Source organism: Trachurus trachurus (assembly GCF_905171665.1).
Source record: "Trachurus trachurus genome assembly, chromosome: 19".
NCBI lineage: Eukaryota > Metazoa > Chordata > Actinopteri > Carangiformes > Carangidae > Trachurus > Trachurus trachurus.
Genome location: NC_139913.1, coordinates 12,500,509 through 12,515,663, shown reverse-complemented (window position 1 = coordinate 12,515,663; position 15,155 = coordinate 12,500,509). Strand labels below are relative to the sequence as shown.

The following is a 15,155-nucleotide window of genomic DNA, read 5'->3' as shown; positions in this document are numbered from 1 at the left end:
GGGGAAAAAATGTTTTGTTTTGTTTAAATAGAGGTTCCTGACAAAGTCCAAAAAAAAAAAAAAAAAAAAAGCCAAGATGCAATAAACAAATATATTACTTTTGTGCATTAAAAACCTAGAAACGGTTCAGTGGCGACCCTAATACAAGAGGAAGGTTAAGGAGGAGCCCTTTAAAGGCTGTTTTAAATCATTAAAACCCTTAAAACTAAGGGAGGCACAGAGAAATAAGAGGCGTGTGAGATAAACTGTGTATGTGTGTGTGTGTGTGTGTGTGTGTCAGTGTGTGTGTATGGTGAGGAGGGTACGGGGGAGGGGGTACAAAATGAGAGAGTGAGCGTGCCGGAGCAGCAGATGTGCGAGGAGCAGTGCTCGGACCAGACGCGCCGCGGTAATTGGCCGCGGACACACACACACACACACACACACACAAACGGAGTAACAACCGGACTGTGAGGATTTAAAGAGGAGTCCCCGGAATCCAGCGTCACGCAAAGCGGAGGATTAAGTTTTAGAGGCATCTTCTTCCAGTCGCCGCTATGGGGATCGACCGGCGGCGGAGAGCGTCGCTGGCTCTCACCTTGAACTTCCTGTCCCTGTTCCTGGCCGTGTCCGCGCTCACCACCAGCTACTGGTGCGGGGGCACGCGGAAGGTGGTGAAGCCGTTCTGCACCGGTCCGGTCACCGCCACCAAGCAGTCGTTCTGCATCAGGTTCAACAGCTCCAACATCAACGACACGCGCCTGGTGCAGTACATCTGGGAGACCGGCGAGGACAAGTACGTGATGAGGAAGTTTCACACCGGGATCTGGCTGTCCTGCGAGCAGAACATAAACATGACCGGTGAGTAGTGAGTCCTAGAGTAGTAATCCTCTCCGGTAGCGGGACCGGAGCGGAGCGGAGCGGAGCGCGCGGGCTGTGCGTCAAGGAGACAGAACAATCCAATAACCATGAATTCAGTTAAAGTTTCGCTTCAGGAAGCTTTTTTACATCTAAAACCTGCTTTGGTTTTGATTTAAATGATCTGGATTATTTTTAATCTCAGAAATGAGCATGAAACATTTAAAAAGGGGGGAAAAAAACTGGTATCAAGTAAACAGGTGTCTGTGCTCATTTAGAAGACGTTAGTCATCAAAGTTCCATAAAATAAGCATATTCAGTTTCTTTATTTGTTTTAGTAACAATCCAAATAATATAATTAATATGATAATCATATAAACAAAAAATATCCACATGGGAGAAGCTGAAAACAGAGAAAATGCTCACAAATACCTCAAAATATTAAATTATAATTACCAGGCTAATTAACTTCATGTCTCTTGGTTAATCAGATGGCCAGCAGCTTGTTTTGGTCTGGTTCTGCAGCTGTGGAGCTATGCAGTCAATCTTTGGTCTATACCTCTCTGCTCCACTCTGGATCTGAGGTGTGGTGACACTGGGAGAGGCGGTGGAGCTTGTTATTGCACAAACACTGAAATGAAATCCTTCCACAGACTGGATCAGATCAAATGATGATCTTTAAATGTAAATCATAGTTTTATTTTGTTAGACTAAATGAAATTGTCACCCTTAATTCTATGGGAATGGATCAGGGCAGAGTGTGAATAGCTGTAGCACATTTGACTTTTCTCTACGTAGCCAAAATGTGATTTATTACCAAAATGTTACACCCCCATGTTATAACCCTCCTGGTCTCCCCACTGTTGCAGCAGTGAGTATCAGTCAGTGACATGTTTCCTGTCTCCTACAGGTGAGAACTGCAGAAGTTTCCTCTATGTTGCACCTTCAAATGAAAGAGGTAAGAATACATTATGAAATTCACACATTTTTGTCAATGACATGACATGGAAAAAATCATGCATCCACTCACTTATTTATGAACATGTGGCAATGCAATGCAATCTCCCTGTTGCAGGAAAAAAAACACAACGCTGGCTCATTCCTGCAGAAATTGAAGCAGCAGAGCCTTCAACTGTGCTTTTTTTTTTTTTTAAGAAAAAGTTACACAGAGGTGTGAGAGTCATGGGAGGCTAAAAACAAACCTCTTACAGGGTTTTCATCTGAAAGCCTTAATTCACCATCAGCTCTTTGGTAACACACGCTGCTTCCTGGTTGCTCTAACTAAGCTGCTTAGTGCTTGTTTGACTGGAGTGGGCAGTTAAAAGCTTTTGTCACTGTGGTGAAATGCTGACAGGAGGTTTGTCCTCTATTAATCACACACCTGTTAGAGCGTCCTCTGTCCTGTGAAAGCTGTGTCTACTCCTTCAGTCTCTGAGTGTCTCTAGTGTCCCTCCTTCAAACAAACAAATCCTCATCCTCTACATCTAGAGAAACGATGCTAACAAGCTGTGGCCAAATCATCCTCATTACTGTGTTTGTGGCAGGATCAATAGTTGTCGGTGGAGTGACACGACGGAGCTGTGGTTTAAATGATCACTCTCACTGTTGGGAAATTAGTTAAGTGGAGTCTCAATAAAATCAATCGCCTCCACGCCGTCCCATCTCTAATCAGCTCCTCCAGCCTGATTATCAGACCGAGCTCTCACCTTATCACTCAGTCAGCTGTTTGCCGTGTCAATCACAGTAATGGATTTATTCAGAGGAATGGTTTGGGAGATTGTTTTGGAAATGTGTCGATGTGCAAGCTGAGATGGTGATCAGTATAAAGACTGGAGACAGAGAAACAGCCGGCAAAGGTAATAATAACCACCCACTAGTCCATCTAAAAGCTCTGAGTAGCATCTCATTTAATGTGTCTGATCCATTGAAAACCAGTGTGAAAGCAACAAGCTGGGCTCAAACTCTCTTCACAAAAAGCAACATTGTGGATTTCTAAAAACAGCTTCATTTTAAGACTTTTTATACCACTGAGTGGATTCATAATGACTAGTGTCAGTTTTCATTATACACAAAAATCTGCAGTTCCTCTAATGACCACTAGAATGTGAGTCAGTTCCCATAGGCTCCAATGTTAAAGATTAAATTAAATTTTGTATTTCTATTATTGTCAGCAAACTGAATGAAAAGACTAAAACCGACAATAGTAAGCCAGGTCCAGGTACATTTTTAATTGGGCATTATGCACAGTCCAGGTCAAATTGTAGTTGTAATAATAAAATTCAAGTCCAGACTCACAAATTTACATAGACAAACATATACCTGTTTGTTATCTCAGTCTGTGTGGTAACAGATTAATTGCATGGCAAAAACTGGGGAATGAAAATGGAACAGGTTAACAACAAAGACAAATGATAGATGGTGAATCGACAAATGATCTTTCACCGTCAAACAAGAGAGAAAACCCTTTGCTTTCCTTCGCTCCTGAATGTTCAGAGGTTGGATGTGAGCCTCTGACATTTTGGACATTTTCAAGATGGTTTTGAGTTGGAGAGGGTTGGGAACCTCTGGTGTACAGTCCTTACTGAAAACCCTGAGACAATTAGTTCTTCAGACACAGGACACATCATGACATGACATCATGTCTTTAAAAATATTAGACATGGAGACAGAATAAAGGAAAGCTATAAATTGCTGCTGGTTTAAAGCCTGAAACATCCTTAAATATGGCTAACTCTGATCCCCTCCTTCCTCTCACTTTGAATTTGATCAAACATCTTTAACTAAATTCAATTTTGTGAAGATAAAAAGGTTATTTTTTTTGGCTGAAAGATGTAACTCTATTCATAACTCACACAGGGATATTTTAGGCATATTACTCCAGCCCACCTTGCGATGAATGAACCACATAATAACTACCTGCCCTTAGGTGATATATGTAATTACACCACAGCTTACATTTACAGGATTTTAAATCCACTGATATTTAGCCGTACCACGTACGCTGTGCCAGGAGCTCAGGATGCTGTGTGTCTCTTGGTGAGTCGTATATCCTTCCTCTGACTGTGAAGGTTAATGATATGGGTGAGGGGGTCACTGCTCATCCACCTCCTCCTTCTCTGCTCGTCCCTTTCCTCTCCCGTTGCCCTTGCTTACCTACATTTTTCTCAACTCCCAACCCCCATCACTTCTCTCTTTTACTCCTTATCTCCCCCCACCCCCCATCATTCACTGAACTGTGCTCATCCCCACACCCACAACATAAATATGTCTTGATGTCTTTTCCTCCCTCCTCCTAACTCGTCACTTCTCTCCTCAGGAGTGCTGTGGCTGTGCATCGTTGCAGAGTGCCTGTACATCCTCCTACTGGCCACCGGGGGCATCCTCATGTCCATAGAGGTGTGTCACTTCAGTAACGTCATCGATGGCCTCAAGCTGAACGCATTCGCTGCCATATTCACCGTGCTCTCAGGTTAGTGGCTGTTCAGTTACAGGAAGTATGTGATTGGATGGTGTCCGTTGAGTTGGATTTTGACTTCCATTCACATTTTGTGTAAAGGAATACAAGCGTTGTTGATTCTGAAGCTTTTGTGTACATTTTGCGGTACATTTTCAAAGAGGAAAATTGTCCTAAAAAGCTTCTGTGTTTAATTTCAATGTTGACTGATCCATAACAAGATATATTTGTGGTTTTAAGAACCAAAAACCATCTCAGTGTAGTATACCATCCCCCCTCGGGCTCTTTCTGGAGCTGTAGTAACAACAGGTTAGTGTCAGCCAATCAGAAGAGAGGAGGCTCTGATCCTCTTCTCTGATTGGCTGACTGTTTTCTGAGCGATCCAATAAAGAAGTATTGCAGATATCTGTAAAAACACTCAGAGTAAACAAATCCTGCAGGATTGGATGGTAGGTCCAGGTGGGCGGGGCTTGGTGACTACTTCACTGTGACATCACAAAGTGACAGGAAGTCCTGACGGCTGGTTTCAAGGCTCAGTTTCTGAATACAGGCTGTGTGCATTTCTCTGTGGACTGAGGCTGTTGTTGTCCTTTATGCACTAATGTTGCCATTTTAATTGTATTCACAGTGCACATACATGGGGAATGTAGATGAAAACTGTACTCTGCATGGAGCTTCAGCAAGCTGGAATACCTCTGGTGCTACAGTATTGTCCTCCACTCCTGACAACCAGTCTTGTTATCACAGTGTAGCAGGTAGAACAGTTTGGTTCTGTATCATCCGTGGGTTGTAGTTGGTTGCTGTTTCACCAAAGCCATTCACAATCTGAGCGACTGCAGAAACAAGAGGCAGTTCCTCCCCCTGCTCACTCTCATAGTTTTTCATGGGCTTGTAAAGCAAAAGCTCAAACCTGTGATAAACCATGATCACAGTGTTTTTTTCTCTGCTTCTCTTCTTAGTTTGGGAACCCTTTGATAGTGCCGGCAGTAAAACTGCACTTTCTCCACACAGCATGTTGTGACGTCACATCAGCCACAGTTTACTGTACTGTAAGGGACTGTGTGACGGTGTGCAAGCTAAGCACCACCTGTACACATTATACCATAACACACATCTTTGAGGGTTCATGGTCCAGGTTATCATCACAGAGTGTTATTCCCACTGTGCTGCTCACAGGGAGCAAGGAATTATTAAATGAGGTGGACTCATATAACAACAGCAGCTCCCAGCAGGTGAGGTGTCTGTGTTCCTGTTGGAATTAAAGTGATAAAATGAACTAATTAGTTCCTGCCTGCACAGACATCAGTCAAACCTTGTCAGTCAGAACCAATGGGGAACTGACCGATTCAAAAACAGACACAGAGGATACAAACATTAAAGGGGAACTAAACCCCTCAGTTTTGGATGACGTGCTCTAAGCTTGAAATTCAAAAAATGCCTTGATTATGGGCGGGACTCCAGGAGCACTCTCCGCTCCCCCCTCCCCTGCGCCCCATTCACACCCGCAAAATCACACAAAAGAGAAAAAAAAGTAATAAACACACATCGACACTTCTGCTAGCGCTAACGAGCTACTAACGAGCTACTAACAGCACTAGTAGCGCGGACACTACTAGGAGCCCTAACACAGTGCATCTACAGCTGATCCGCCGGCTCGTTAGCTCGTTAACGGCTCGTTAGCGCCAGCGGCGGCCGCACTAACGATTCCCGTTCAGGCAGCTGTTAGCAGCCGTTAGCTGCAGCAGAGCAGCTAAACTGCCTAGCAACCGTTAGAGGCAGGCAGCAGCCGGTGCTGATTGGTCGGGGAGCTGGTGGCCGATGACGAAAGCTGCCTCCAAAACGTCATCTGCCTCCATCTCAGCCAATAGAAAAATTCGATTGTAATAGCCGTGTTTCAACCCATAGAGGGCAGTCACACTGCATTTTTACTACAAAATACACCAAGTTGAAATATTTTGACTAAAATGTCAAAAGTTGGACCAGAATCAACTGACAACACTACCTTATACCCAAATATATTTGTTTTCAGCAGAAAAAAGTGGTTTGGGGGCTTAGTTCCTCTTTAATTTTATCATCCGTTCAACTTGAAAGCAGTTGAGTCCTCAGCTCTATTTCCATGCTGGCAACCGGCCAATCCCATGTTAAGGCCGGCTGCAGCCTCTCAGCCTCTGAGAAGATTTCAGTTTGCAGTCTGTGAAGGATTTAACAATGACCTTCTCTCTAATCCGCTGTGTGGAAGTGATCTCGACCACCGTGCTCCGGGCAGTGAATCAGCAGCAACAGATCCCCTGCTCAGCTGCAATGACTCGCAGCATTTTACTGACGGGACAGGGTCAAAGTGACCCCCACCCCCTACTACAACCTAAATTAAAGTACTTGGAGTCAGTATCATCACCAACATACATTAGGGACTTTTATGATCACATCAGTCTTGCTCCCTAAAACACAAAATCTGCATCAGCAAATCTAAATCTGTGGCTGCATGCGTTACCAGATACAGTCTGTTCAGGCACAGGTGTTTGCACCAAGCTTCACCATGGTTTCTCTACTGGCTGTATTAACGTCAGAACCAACTCATCACTCTTGTTATGTCAAACAAATGTTTCTGGTCCACTTTGCTGATTTACAATGCTGGTAAATCTCAATTTACTTAAAGGGATATTCACCCAAAATTCATAATTCACCAATTTTCTACTCACCGTCATGCCAAGTAAGGGTTTGGAGAACCTTCGGCGTCATCAAAACGCTTTTGGAGTTCCAGGGGGGGCCACAGATTTCCATATAATGGTGGCGGTTAGTGCTCACTTTTGAATCGTTCAAAACGCACACTATGAAACATAGCTACACATCTCTCTCCCCTGACTGAGAGGTTTTCCTGTCCTGACTAATGCTTTGATATTAGACAGTTAGCATGTCCTCTTTGATCTTGTAGTGGTAGCCTGGCTGAACCCAGACGAAGCTGCCAGTGGTTTCATTTTGCTTTGCAGAAAAGAAGCCGTTGAAGCCGACTTCCAATTCCCTGAAAACTGAGGAATCAGTCAGAAACAGGCGTTTTACATAGGCAGGGCTTAACGTGATGATGATTGACCACAGAGATGGAATGTGATGGAAAAATACTGAGTATTCAATATCGTATTGCAATATTACGCGAGAGGGTGTGCTTTAACGTCATTTGAGCACGACGGTGATGCGGTCAGGACCGGTGTGCTTGCGCCGAGGTCCGCAAGCATCACTGCATTAATGAAAACATGATGTTCGACTAATAGGCTACCTGAAACACAACCAGTCACGTCTAGACTCCTATGTGTAATGGAAACTAGTTTACCTCTACAGCAAATAATCCGACCCTTAGTAACGACCTGGCAACAGAAAGGATTTTCTAGTCCCAGATGATGAACTCTGAGCTGACGTTAACGTTTTATCACGGTCTCGGACTTTCTCGAAATAAATCAATACCGCGTCGCCGACACAGCTGATGGGGAAAGTCAAACATTTCGATTACTCCAGATTATTTTGAAGCCCAAAAGTTGCAAAAAAAGAGAGACAGAAAAACAAAGATCTTCCGTTTCATCCAACGAAATATTCAGCTCCAGGCCATATTTTATTTTCACCGCAGCCACTCACAATAGTGTCTCTCTGACAGTACACATATGGAAGGCAAAAGCCTATATGGGCTAAAACGGGGCAGTTTACAGCATATTAACTAAAAAATGGTTACTTAATTGTTCTAAAATTTGAGTTTAACAGCTGACAGGAAAACTCTACAGGAGGTTGATTTAGTTTGTGATTTATTTCCACGAGTAACACAACGTTTCTAAAAAAAAAATACAATTAGAATCCATAGATGGTTACAATGGAGATGGATACAACAACATGACATGGCGGTGTAATATTTTTAGTGATGAGTCAGACGTCATGCTGATTTGAGCACGTTCTTCTTGACCAATCAGATTGCCTGGTCGGAACTACTTGTATAATTGACCATGGTGAGCATGTGTCCTCCTGTCTTGCAGGAAAGTTTTGTCAGAACTTGCCCAGTTTTAATTAGCAAAGTAGCCTTGAAGATAGTGGAGGTCTCGAAAACATCTCCCTTGCAACGTAAGCGATAACGTGGCCGTTGCTAGGCAGTTTGACGTGTCTTATGAGTACTCTGCATTGTGCTTGACTTTCTCTGTTCGGGGAGCTCCTCTCTCATGACTCTGTTGTGGGAGATTCTGTGCATGACCTGAATAAAGAGACACTGACTTCAAGAAGCTGAGCGTGGTGACTTTTTACACCCACAGAATGGCATGCAGCAAAGGGCCTCTGGGGGACTCAAACTGGGGCCGGCTGCAGCCAGGACTAAAGCCTCTATACAGGGCGCCTGCTCAGCCCAGTGGGCTATACGATGCCCCGTACGGAGGCTTTTTGATCTACATCTTGGTCACACCTCCTTGAAGTCGGACGTGAATACACCTTCACCAAACCCATATCTCAAATTAGACTTGGCTTGTTAAAGCAGTCGGCAGGTTGTACCCGCAGCCCTTCAGGTCTTTGTATCTGTTGCTTTGTGTCTCATCAGTGTCCTGGGACTTTTATCTGTCCTGGTGGCAAACATGTAATTATATTTTATACTACTGTATTGTTACATTGTCTCATGGCCGTCATATAATCTTGAGTGTACAGTCCTACAAGTACCATCTTGCTGTTGTAAACACTAGTAATCTGTGCCAGAAAATAGTCCCTAAATAATACACTTTTATAATTCAAAAAATATGAACTTTTGATTGAATAGTTTAAACTATTGATTATTTATTTTTCTTTTTTTAGTAAGTGATGCCGATACATGCAAGTAAAAACAACATTTTTTTTAAAGCGTTAGACAAGACAACAAAGACAAGAGCTATACTGGTGCAAACAGTGCTGAACATACACTGCCTGTCCAAAAAAAAAGTCACCACTTGGATTTAACTAAGCTAATAGGTAAGAGCCTCCCATTGGATAATTACTGCATCAATGATTTTGTCTCAGCTGGCAACAACTTATCTCACCCCAGTCTCATTTGTTAAACAACCATGTTGGAAGACACATCCTGTGGTCGTGGAGACGATGTTAATCTGTTTCAGAAGGGTCAAATTATTGGTCTAAAGAGATTTCTGAGACTAAAATTGGATTAAGAACTGTCCAACATATTAAGAACAACACACATCTTCAGGGAAGAAATGTGGTCCAATGTGACCACAGAGTCCAGACCTGAACCCCACTGAGAATCTTTGAAAACTGAATGCAACTCTGTATGGAAATAAATGTTGTGGCATTGCAGAAGCTTATTGAAACGATGCCACTGTGAATGTGTGCTGTAATCACAGCTAAAGGCGGTCCAACAAAAAAAATATTAGTGTGTGACTTTTTTTTGGGACGGGCAGTGTATATGAATTGATCTGTGTGTGTATGAGCGTAGATATGTATGTTTGAATTAATGGGTATGAACTGGAACAATTAGAACTCGAGAAAGAGTATAAGCAAAGAAAAATACATGCGAGATGGGAGAGAAAGAAAGAAAAAAGACAGACCGCTTTTGCTCAGTTATATAAAGAAGAGAGAGAGTAGAGAGAAAAGTGAAGATAAAGGGGGAAAACAGCCTATTGATCATTTCTGTAATATCTGCAAAACTACAGAGCCCAGCTGTTTTAGGACATCCTCTCTTTAAAACTGGAAACTGTGAGTCACAGAGATGCTCTGACTTTTCATGGGATTGAAGGGGCCCAAGCTCAAGGTGTAGCATCACATGTCATTATAATTACAGTAGGGAATGACATGCTGCTCTAGAGGGAAATATCTCCTTACTACATAAAGCTTTACTACGTTCACCAGCAGCGGCCAATAAGATCGTGTATAATTGTAGGTTGTGTGTCATCGGGTTAATCCAAACTGTGTGTGAGTGAAGCAAATAGTGACAATTTGGGCTGAGATCCTTTTCACATGAAACAGGTTCATTTGATCCATAATGAAGATAAACATTTTTGATTAATGCAGGTTCTTAAGAAGACTAATTCACCTCCTCCCTCTGTACTGAAGCCCAAATGCTTTTGGTGCCCTGCCAGGAACAGACAAGGTGAAATGTGTCCAAACTTGACTCCTCTTATTCCAGTAATGACTGTCTGTCTGGAAATCAACAAAGTTAAGAAATATAAAAACTAAATAGAAAACCTCCTTCACCTCCAGCATGATTTAATGCAAAAGATGTGTTAATTTAACATCTATAAGGTTGGGCAACACGTCCAGCAGCTGACACCATCCTCAGTATCAGTGTATAACAGCAGAGACAGAGTTAAACATCCTTCAGTCGTGTTTTTGTGCTCTTCCTCTGCTGCAGCATCTCACACTCAGGCCTCACTGCCTTCTGTTTCCCAGTCTGACACTTGCATCTGGTCCATTAGGTCCAGCAGTAACTGAACCTCTCAGCCCTGTCTGCATGTGTAATGCTTCATTTATATGTGTCTCGTTAATATGCAGAAGTCAGGAGTTTGCATAAATGTGGGAAAGAAATTACATTTTCTCATTGTAACTGTTGCGATGTGTTGGTTTGGTAACACAGACCAAGTTCACTGAAACAAATATAAAATTCACTGACCTTCTCTGACTAATCAGACAATCAGATTTTAGCCTGGTAATGGTTCAGACTAGATATTTTGCATGTGGCAAAAATATAATATTAAAAAAAAAAAAAAAAGGGTTTATGTTGTTTGATCAACAAACCAGCCAACGAGTTATGACATCCTCTAAGTCCTCACTTTAATGTAATATGAGATCTACAGCTGTGCTCTGTCATTAGATCTGTGAATCTTACAGAAACACCTTTACAATTTATAAATTCAATGGAAAATGACTCTCTCTCCTCAAAGCTAAAACAAAGCAGAAGACTCTGAATCAGGCAAAAGTTGAATCACATAAGAGTTTTATTTTCAATGTAGGCCTGCTGAGAATTCTACAATGAAGCCATCGGTGCCTGGTGGTTTCTAAACTCCGCTGAGACACACACTGAACACAGCACCGAGATAACAAGACACGGATTCCACGAGAAGCCACATGCCGCATCTCAAGGTTACCATGGCAATTGATTAGTTCGCTTATTTGAGTGTGTTGGGGAATCTTACAGGAGTCACAGAGAGCACGCAGGCTTCCACGGTGTTTCTGTGCGTCCTCAGCTTCACACTAGGGCAACACTGCCACCAAGTGGTGACTGAAGGGAAGTAAGAATCTGACTCTGAGTCAGATTCATTAGTGCAATATGAATCCAGGGCCATGAATCTGCACAACTTGTAATGTATGAGGTTGTATGAAAGAGAATGTGTGATTTGCACTTGTTTACCTGTGTTTAATGTTGTATGTCATGGAGATCAGTATCGTTTTTGTCCTTGTGAATGGCCCTTTGTCATTTTTGATGATATTTCGTGTTATGTTCTATGTTTTGTTGTTAAATGAGCAACCCAGGAATGCAAAAAGAATTTCAGTCCAACTGACAATGAAGGAATTATCTATCACCAAGTAATTAAACAACATAGTTATACAGCTAGGAGGAATTTGTTTTGGTGATTGGAACAGAAAACTGGCTAGATGGATTAAATAAATTAGCAGCACAAAGCAACAGCACACATAAGAATATAATGCATTTTTTATATAACATATTAGAATATTAGAATGTACAAAATATGCAATGTAGGGAAGGGAAGAAGCTGAAGCTCAAACAGAAGGTAAACAGGTCCTCAGCTCCCACTTTGAGGTCCTGGGTGAGGACGGTGTCCAGAAGCAGAAGGAAGCCACATTGGTCACTGTCTAGTGTCTGAGTCCAGCCTCCTTCTCCCTCCCGGTGTGATGATCTAAACCTCTTCCTCTGTGTGGCAGGTCTGCTGGGGATGGTGGCCCACATGATGTTCACCACTGCTTTTCAGCTCACTGTCAGTCTGGGCCCGGAGGACTGGAAACCTCAGACCTGGGACTACAGCTGGTCTTACATGTGAGTGTTTGACAGACTGCACATCATTAGAGAAAGACTCTGTGGTACCTGTGAGAAAAAAATATTTCAATTACATTCATTAATTTAGACAAGTCAAAAACGGGCTAAATCCAGGCTGTGAAGCCAGATGTACACTGGAACAGAAGAACACCAGCACATGGCCAGATTTATGTTGCTATAAGACACTAAGATAAAAGCACAGCTTTTTATATGAATATATATATATATATATATATATATATATATATATATATATATATATATATATATATATATATTTATCTAGTGTATCTGCCTCAAAATAAATGACCTTTGAAATGACTCACTTTCTCTGATTGCACTGTAGGTGAGCTTGTGTGAGAATAATGTACCACAGCACAGTGCTGTTTTGACAGTAAGATACTGCACTGAAAATAATCTGCAACAAGAAAGTGGATATTGAATAGTAACATAAAACATTTTTCTCATGCTGGACCCATTGACAGCAGCACATTACTCTGCTGGTGCCACTGTCTGCTGCCTCTCGTCGCCGGCAGCACGTTGAACCTACTGCAGTTAATGCCTCACACTTCAACATGTCATACTGTAACACCAAGTATGATCAAAACATCAAATTAATTCATGAAATAAATTCACAATTTTACATCCTTATGCTGACTTTTCTAACAAACCGAAAATGAAAATGACATTTAATCTCAAATGTTGAAGCCTTAATCTCGGCTACTAGTGGACACAATTTAAATGCAATTTGGAAAACATGTATTGTTCATGACAAAAGACGGTGGAGCACTGGTTCTGCTTGTGAACAGCAGGTGGTGTTACCCTGGTCACACAGTGAAGGAGAAGATCCTCTGTCAGGGTGTTGAACTGTTAGCAGTCAGTTGGGCGCATGGCGTCTGTCCGACTTCCTATTTCTCTGACTTCCCATTTCTCCGACCATACATTTCTATATTTTTGCGCCCATCAGTTAGACTTCCTATTTCTCAGACTATCCAAAAGTTTGACTTCCCATTTCTCTGTCCATACATTTCTATATGACCCCCCAGTTTAGATCAATAGGATCAATTCACTGAATCTGTTCTAAATGTACTTAATCATTTGCAAAGATGTACTGAGAGATTTGCAATTTGATTAAATTACTTCAATTCTGTTGTGAACAATTGTCAAGTGGTTTGGAGGTTTGTCCATAGTGTTTTGAGAATGTAATTTCGGTTGTCAGACAAACAAGTCAAGTGACAAGGAAGTGATGTCCTAACTGAAGACCTGCCTTGATGGAAGTTTTGACAGATCACATTTTCATTCTCATATTGACCCTAAAGTAGCGAGGTGACATTGACATACCGTTGTTGTCAGTCCTGCATTTGAATATTGACCATTGTAGAGCAGATTTGTCACATGCCATTTTCAGACTGTTATTAAATTGCATTTTCATTTTGACTTCAAAGAAGCATAGTGACACTATGCTCTCACACATACAAAATCAATCATCTTTTATGTATTCCACACAGGTGCGCTACAAATCAGCTCTAAATGTCAACATCAGATCTAGAATAACAAGATGGTTTTCCAGCTCATGCTTTGTTGTGCACATGTAGTGTAGTGGACATGTGGACATGACAAACTGGTGGGTGACCCCCTCCACACTGTAAAAAACATGTCCTCATATGATTCATGAAACTTAATAGGTTTACTGTATAATGTCTTCAAAACACACTGCCATTATTTCTTATTACCGTATCTTCTTTGTTTTATGGTCACTCGTCATATTAACCTTTGTTTCCCTTGTCACATTTTAATTATTACTTCATGAAGACAACAGTGGTTCTGACAGCTGGGACTAATTATTATGTCAAGATAATAAAATAATGAGACAACCTGCAGATGGAGATTATCATCTGGCATTTTGAAGAAAATAGCCGTTTCATAATCTATTGTAAAATAGATGAGATAAGAAAATATTTTCTTCTTGATCTGTTTTATTAGTTGTTATTTGTTTTATTTATAGTTTTTTATCCAGTCTTCATTCAGTCTTTTATCTTTTATACAATTCTTATCATGCACTTACACTGTGATTTTATTCTATAGCTCCACTTTCACATTTATACGTGCTCTTACACTGCACACTAGGCTGGCTTTGTATGTATACAGTATATTGTATGCACTGGTCTGTGTTTTAACTGTTTTAACTGTCTGGATGAGCGAGAGACCTGAATTTCTCTACTGGGATTAATAAAGTATCTATCTATCTATCTATCTATCTATCTATCTATCTATCTATCTATCTATCTATCTATCTATCTATCTATCTATCTATCTATCTATCTATCTATCTATCTATCTATCTATCTATCTATCTATCTTCCTGTTTTCCTCAGTTGATCATGAAGCAGCATTTTTATGTTATTATCTAGTCTTTATTTTTATATAATCAGCTCTTCCAGGATCTTTTTTTATTATTATAATTGATACATGTAAATTGCAGTAATATTGCAGCGGTTTGCCTCTCTGTCTCTCTGCTGTAGTCTGGCATGGAGCTCCTTCACGGCCTGCATGGCGTCCTCGGTCACCACCATCAACCGCTACACCAAAACCATCCTGGAGTTTAAGCACAAACGCAGAAACATCGAGAAGAACCTGAAGATCAAGCAGAAGCTGCTGGAGCTGGACTCTCCGGAGCAGGTGTGGGACATGTACATCAGCTCCGTCCCCAGCACCGCCGAGGAGCTGCTGGACCTGTCGTCCAATGGCCGCAAGCTCTCCAACACCTCCATCTTTCTAGACCTCAACGACCTGCCCGATCCGCAGGGGGAGGAGTACTGTTAGAGCAGCAACACTGTGTCATTATTATGTTGGAGTGTGATGATGATG

General features: G+C 41.7%; 1 protein-coding gene across 1 annotated transcript; it reads left to right on the top strand.

The window, feature by feature from the left end:
* Window positions 1-533: 533 nt before the first annotated feature.
* Window positions 534-15,110, top strand: gsg1l2b (gsg1-like 2b; the record flags this gene model as incomplete). The annotated part of the gene is made up of 5 exons (XM_083993881.1): window positions 534-840; window positions 1,748-1,795; window positions 4,154-4,306; window positions 12,176-12,287; window positions 14,810-15,110. The coding sequence occupies exons 1-5, from the start codon at window positions 537-539 to the stop codon at window positions 15,108-15,110; spliced, it is 918 nt and encodes a 305-aa protein (XP_083850007.1). The 5' UTR covers window positions 534-536.
* Window positions 15,111-15,155: the final 45 nt, after the last annotated feature.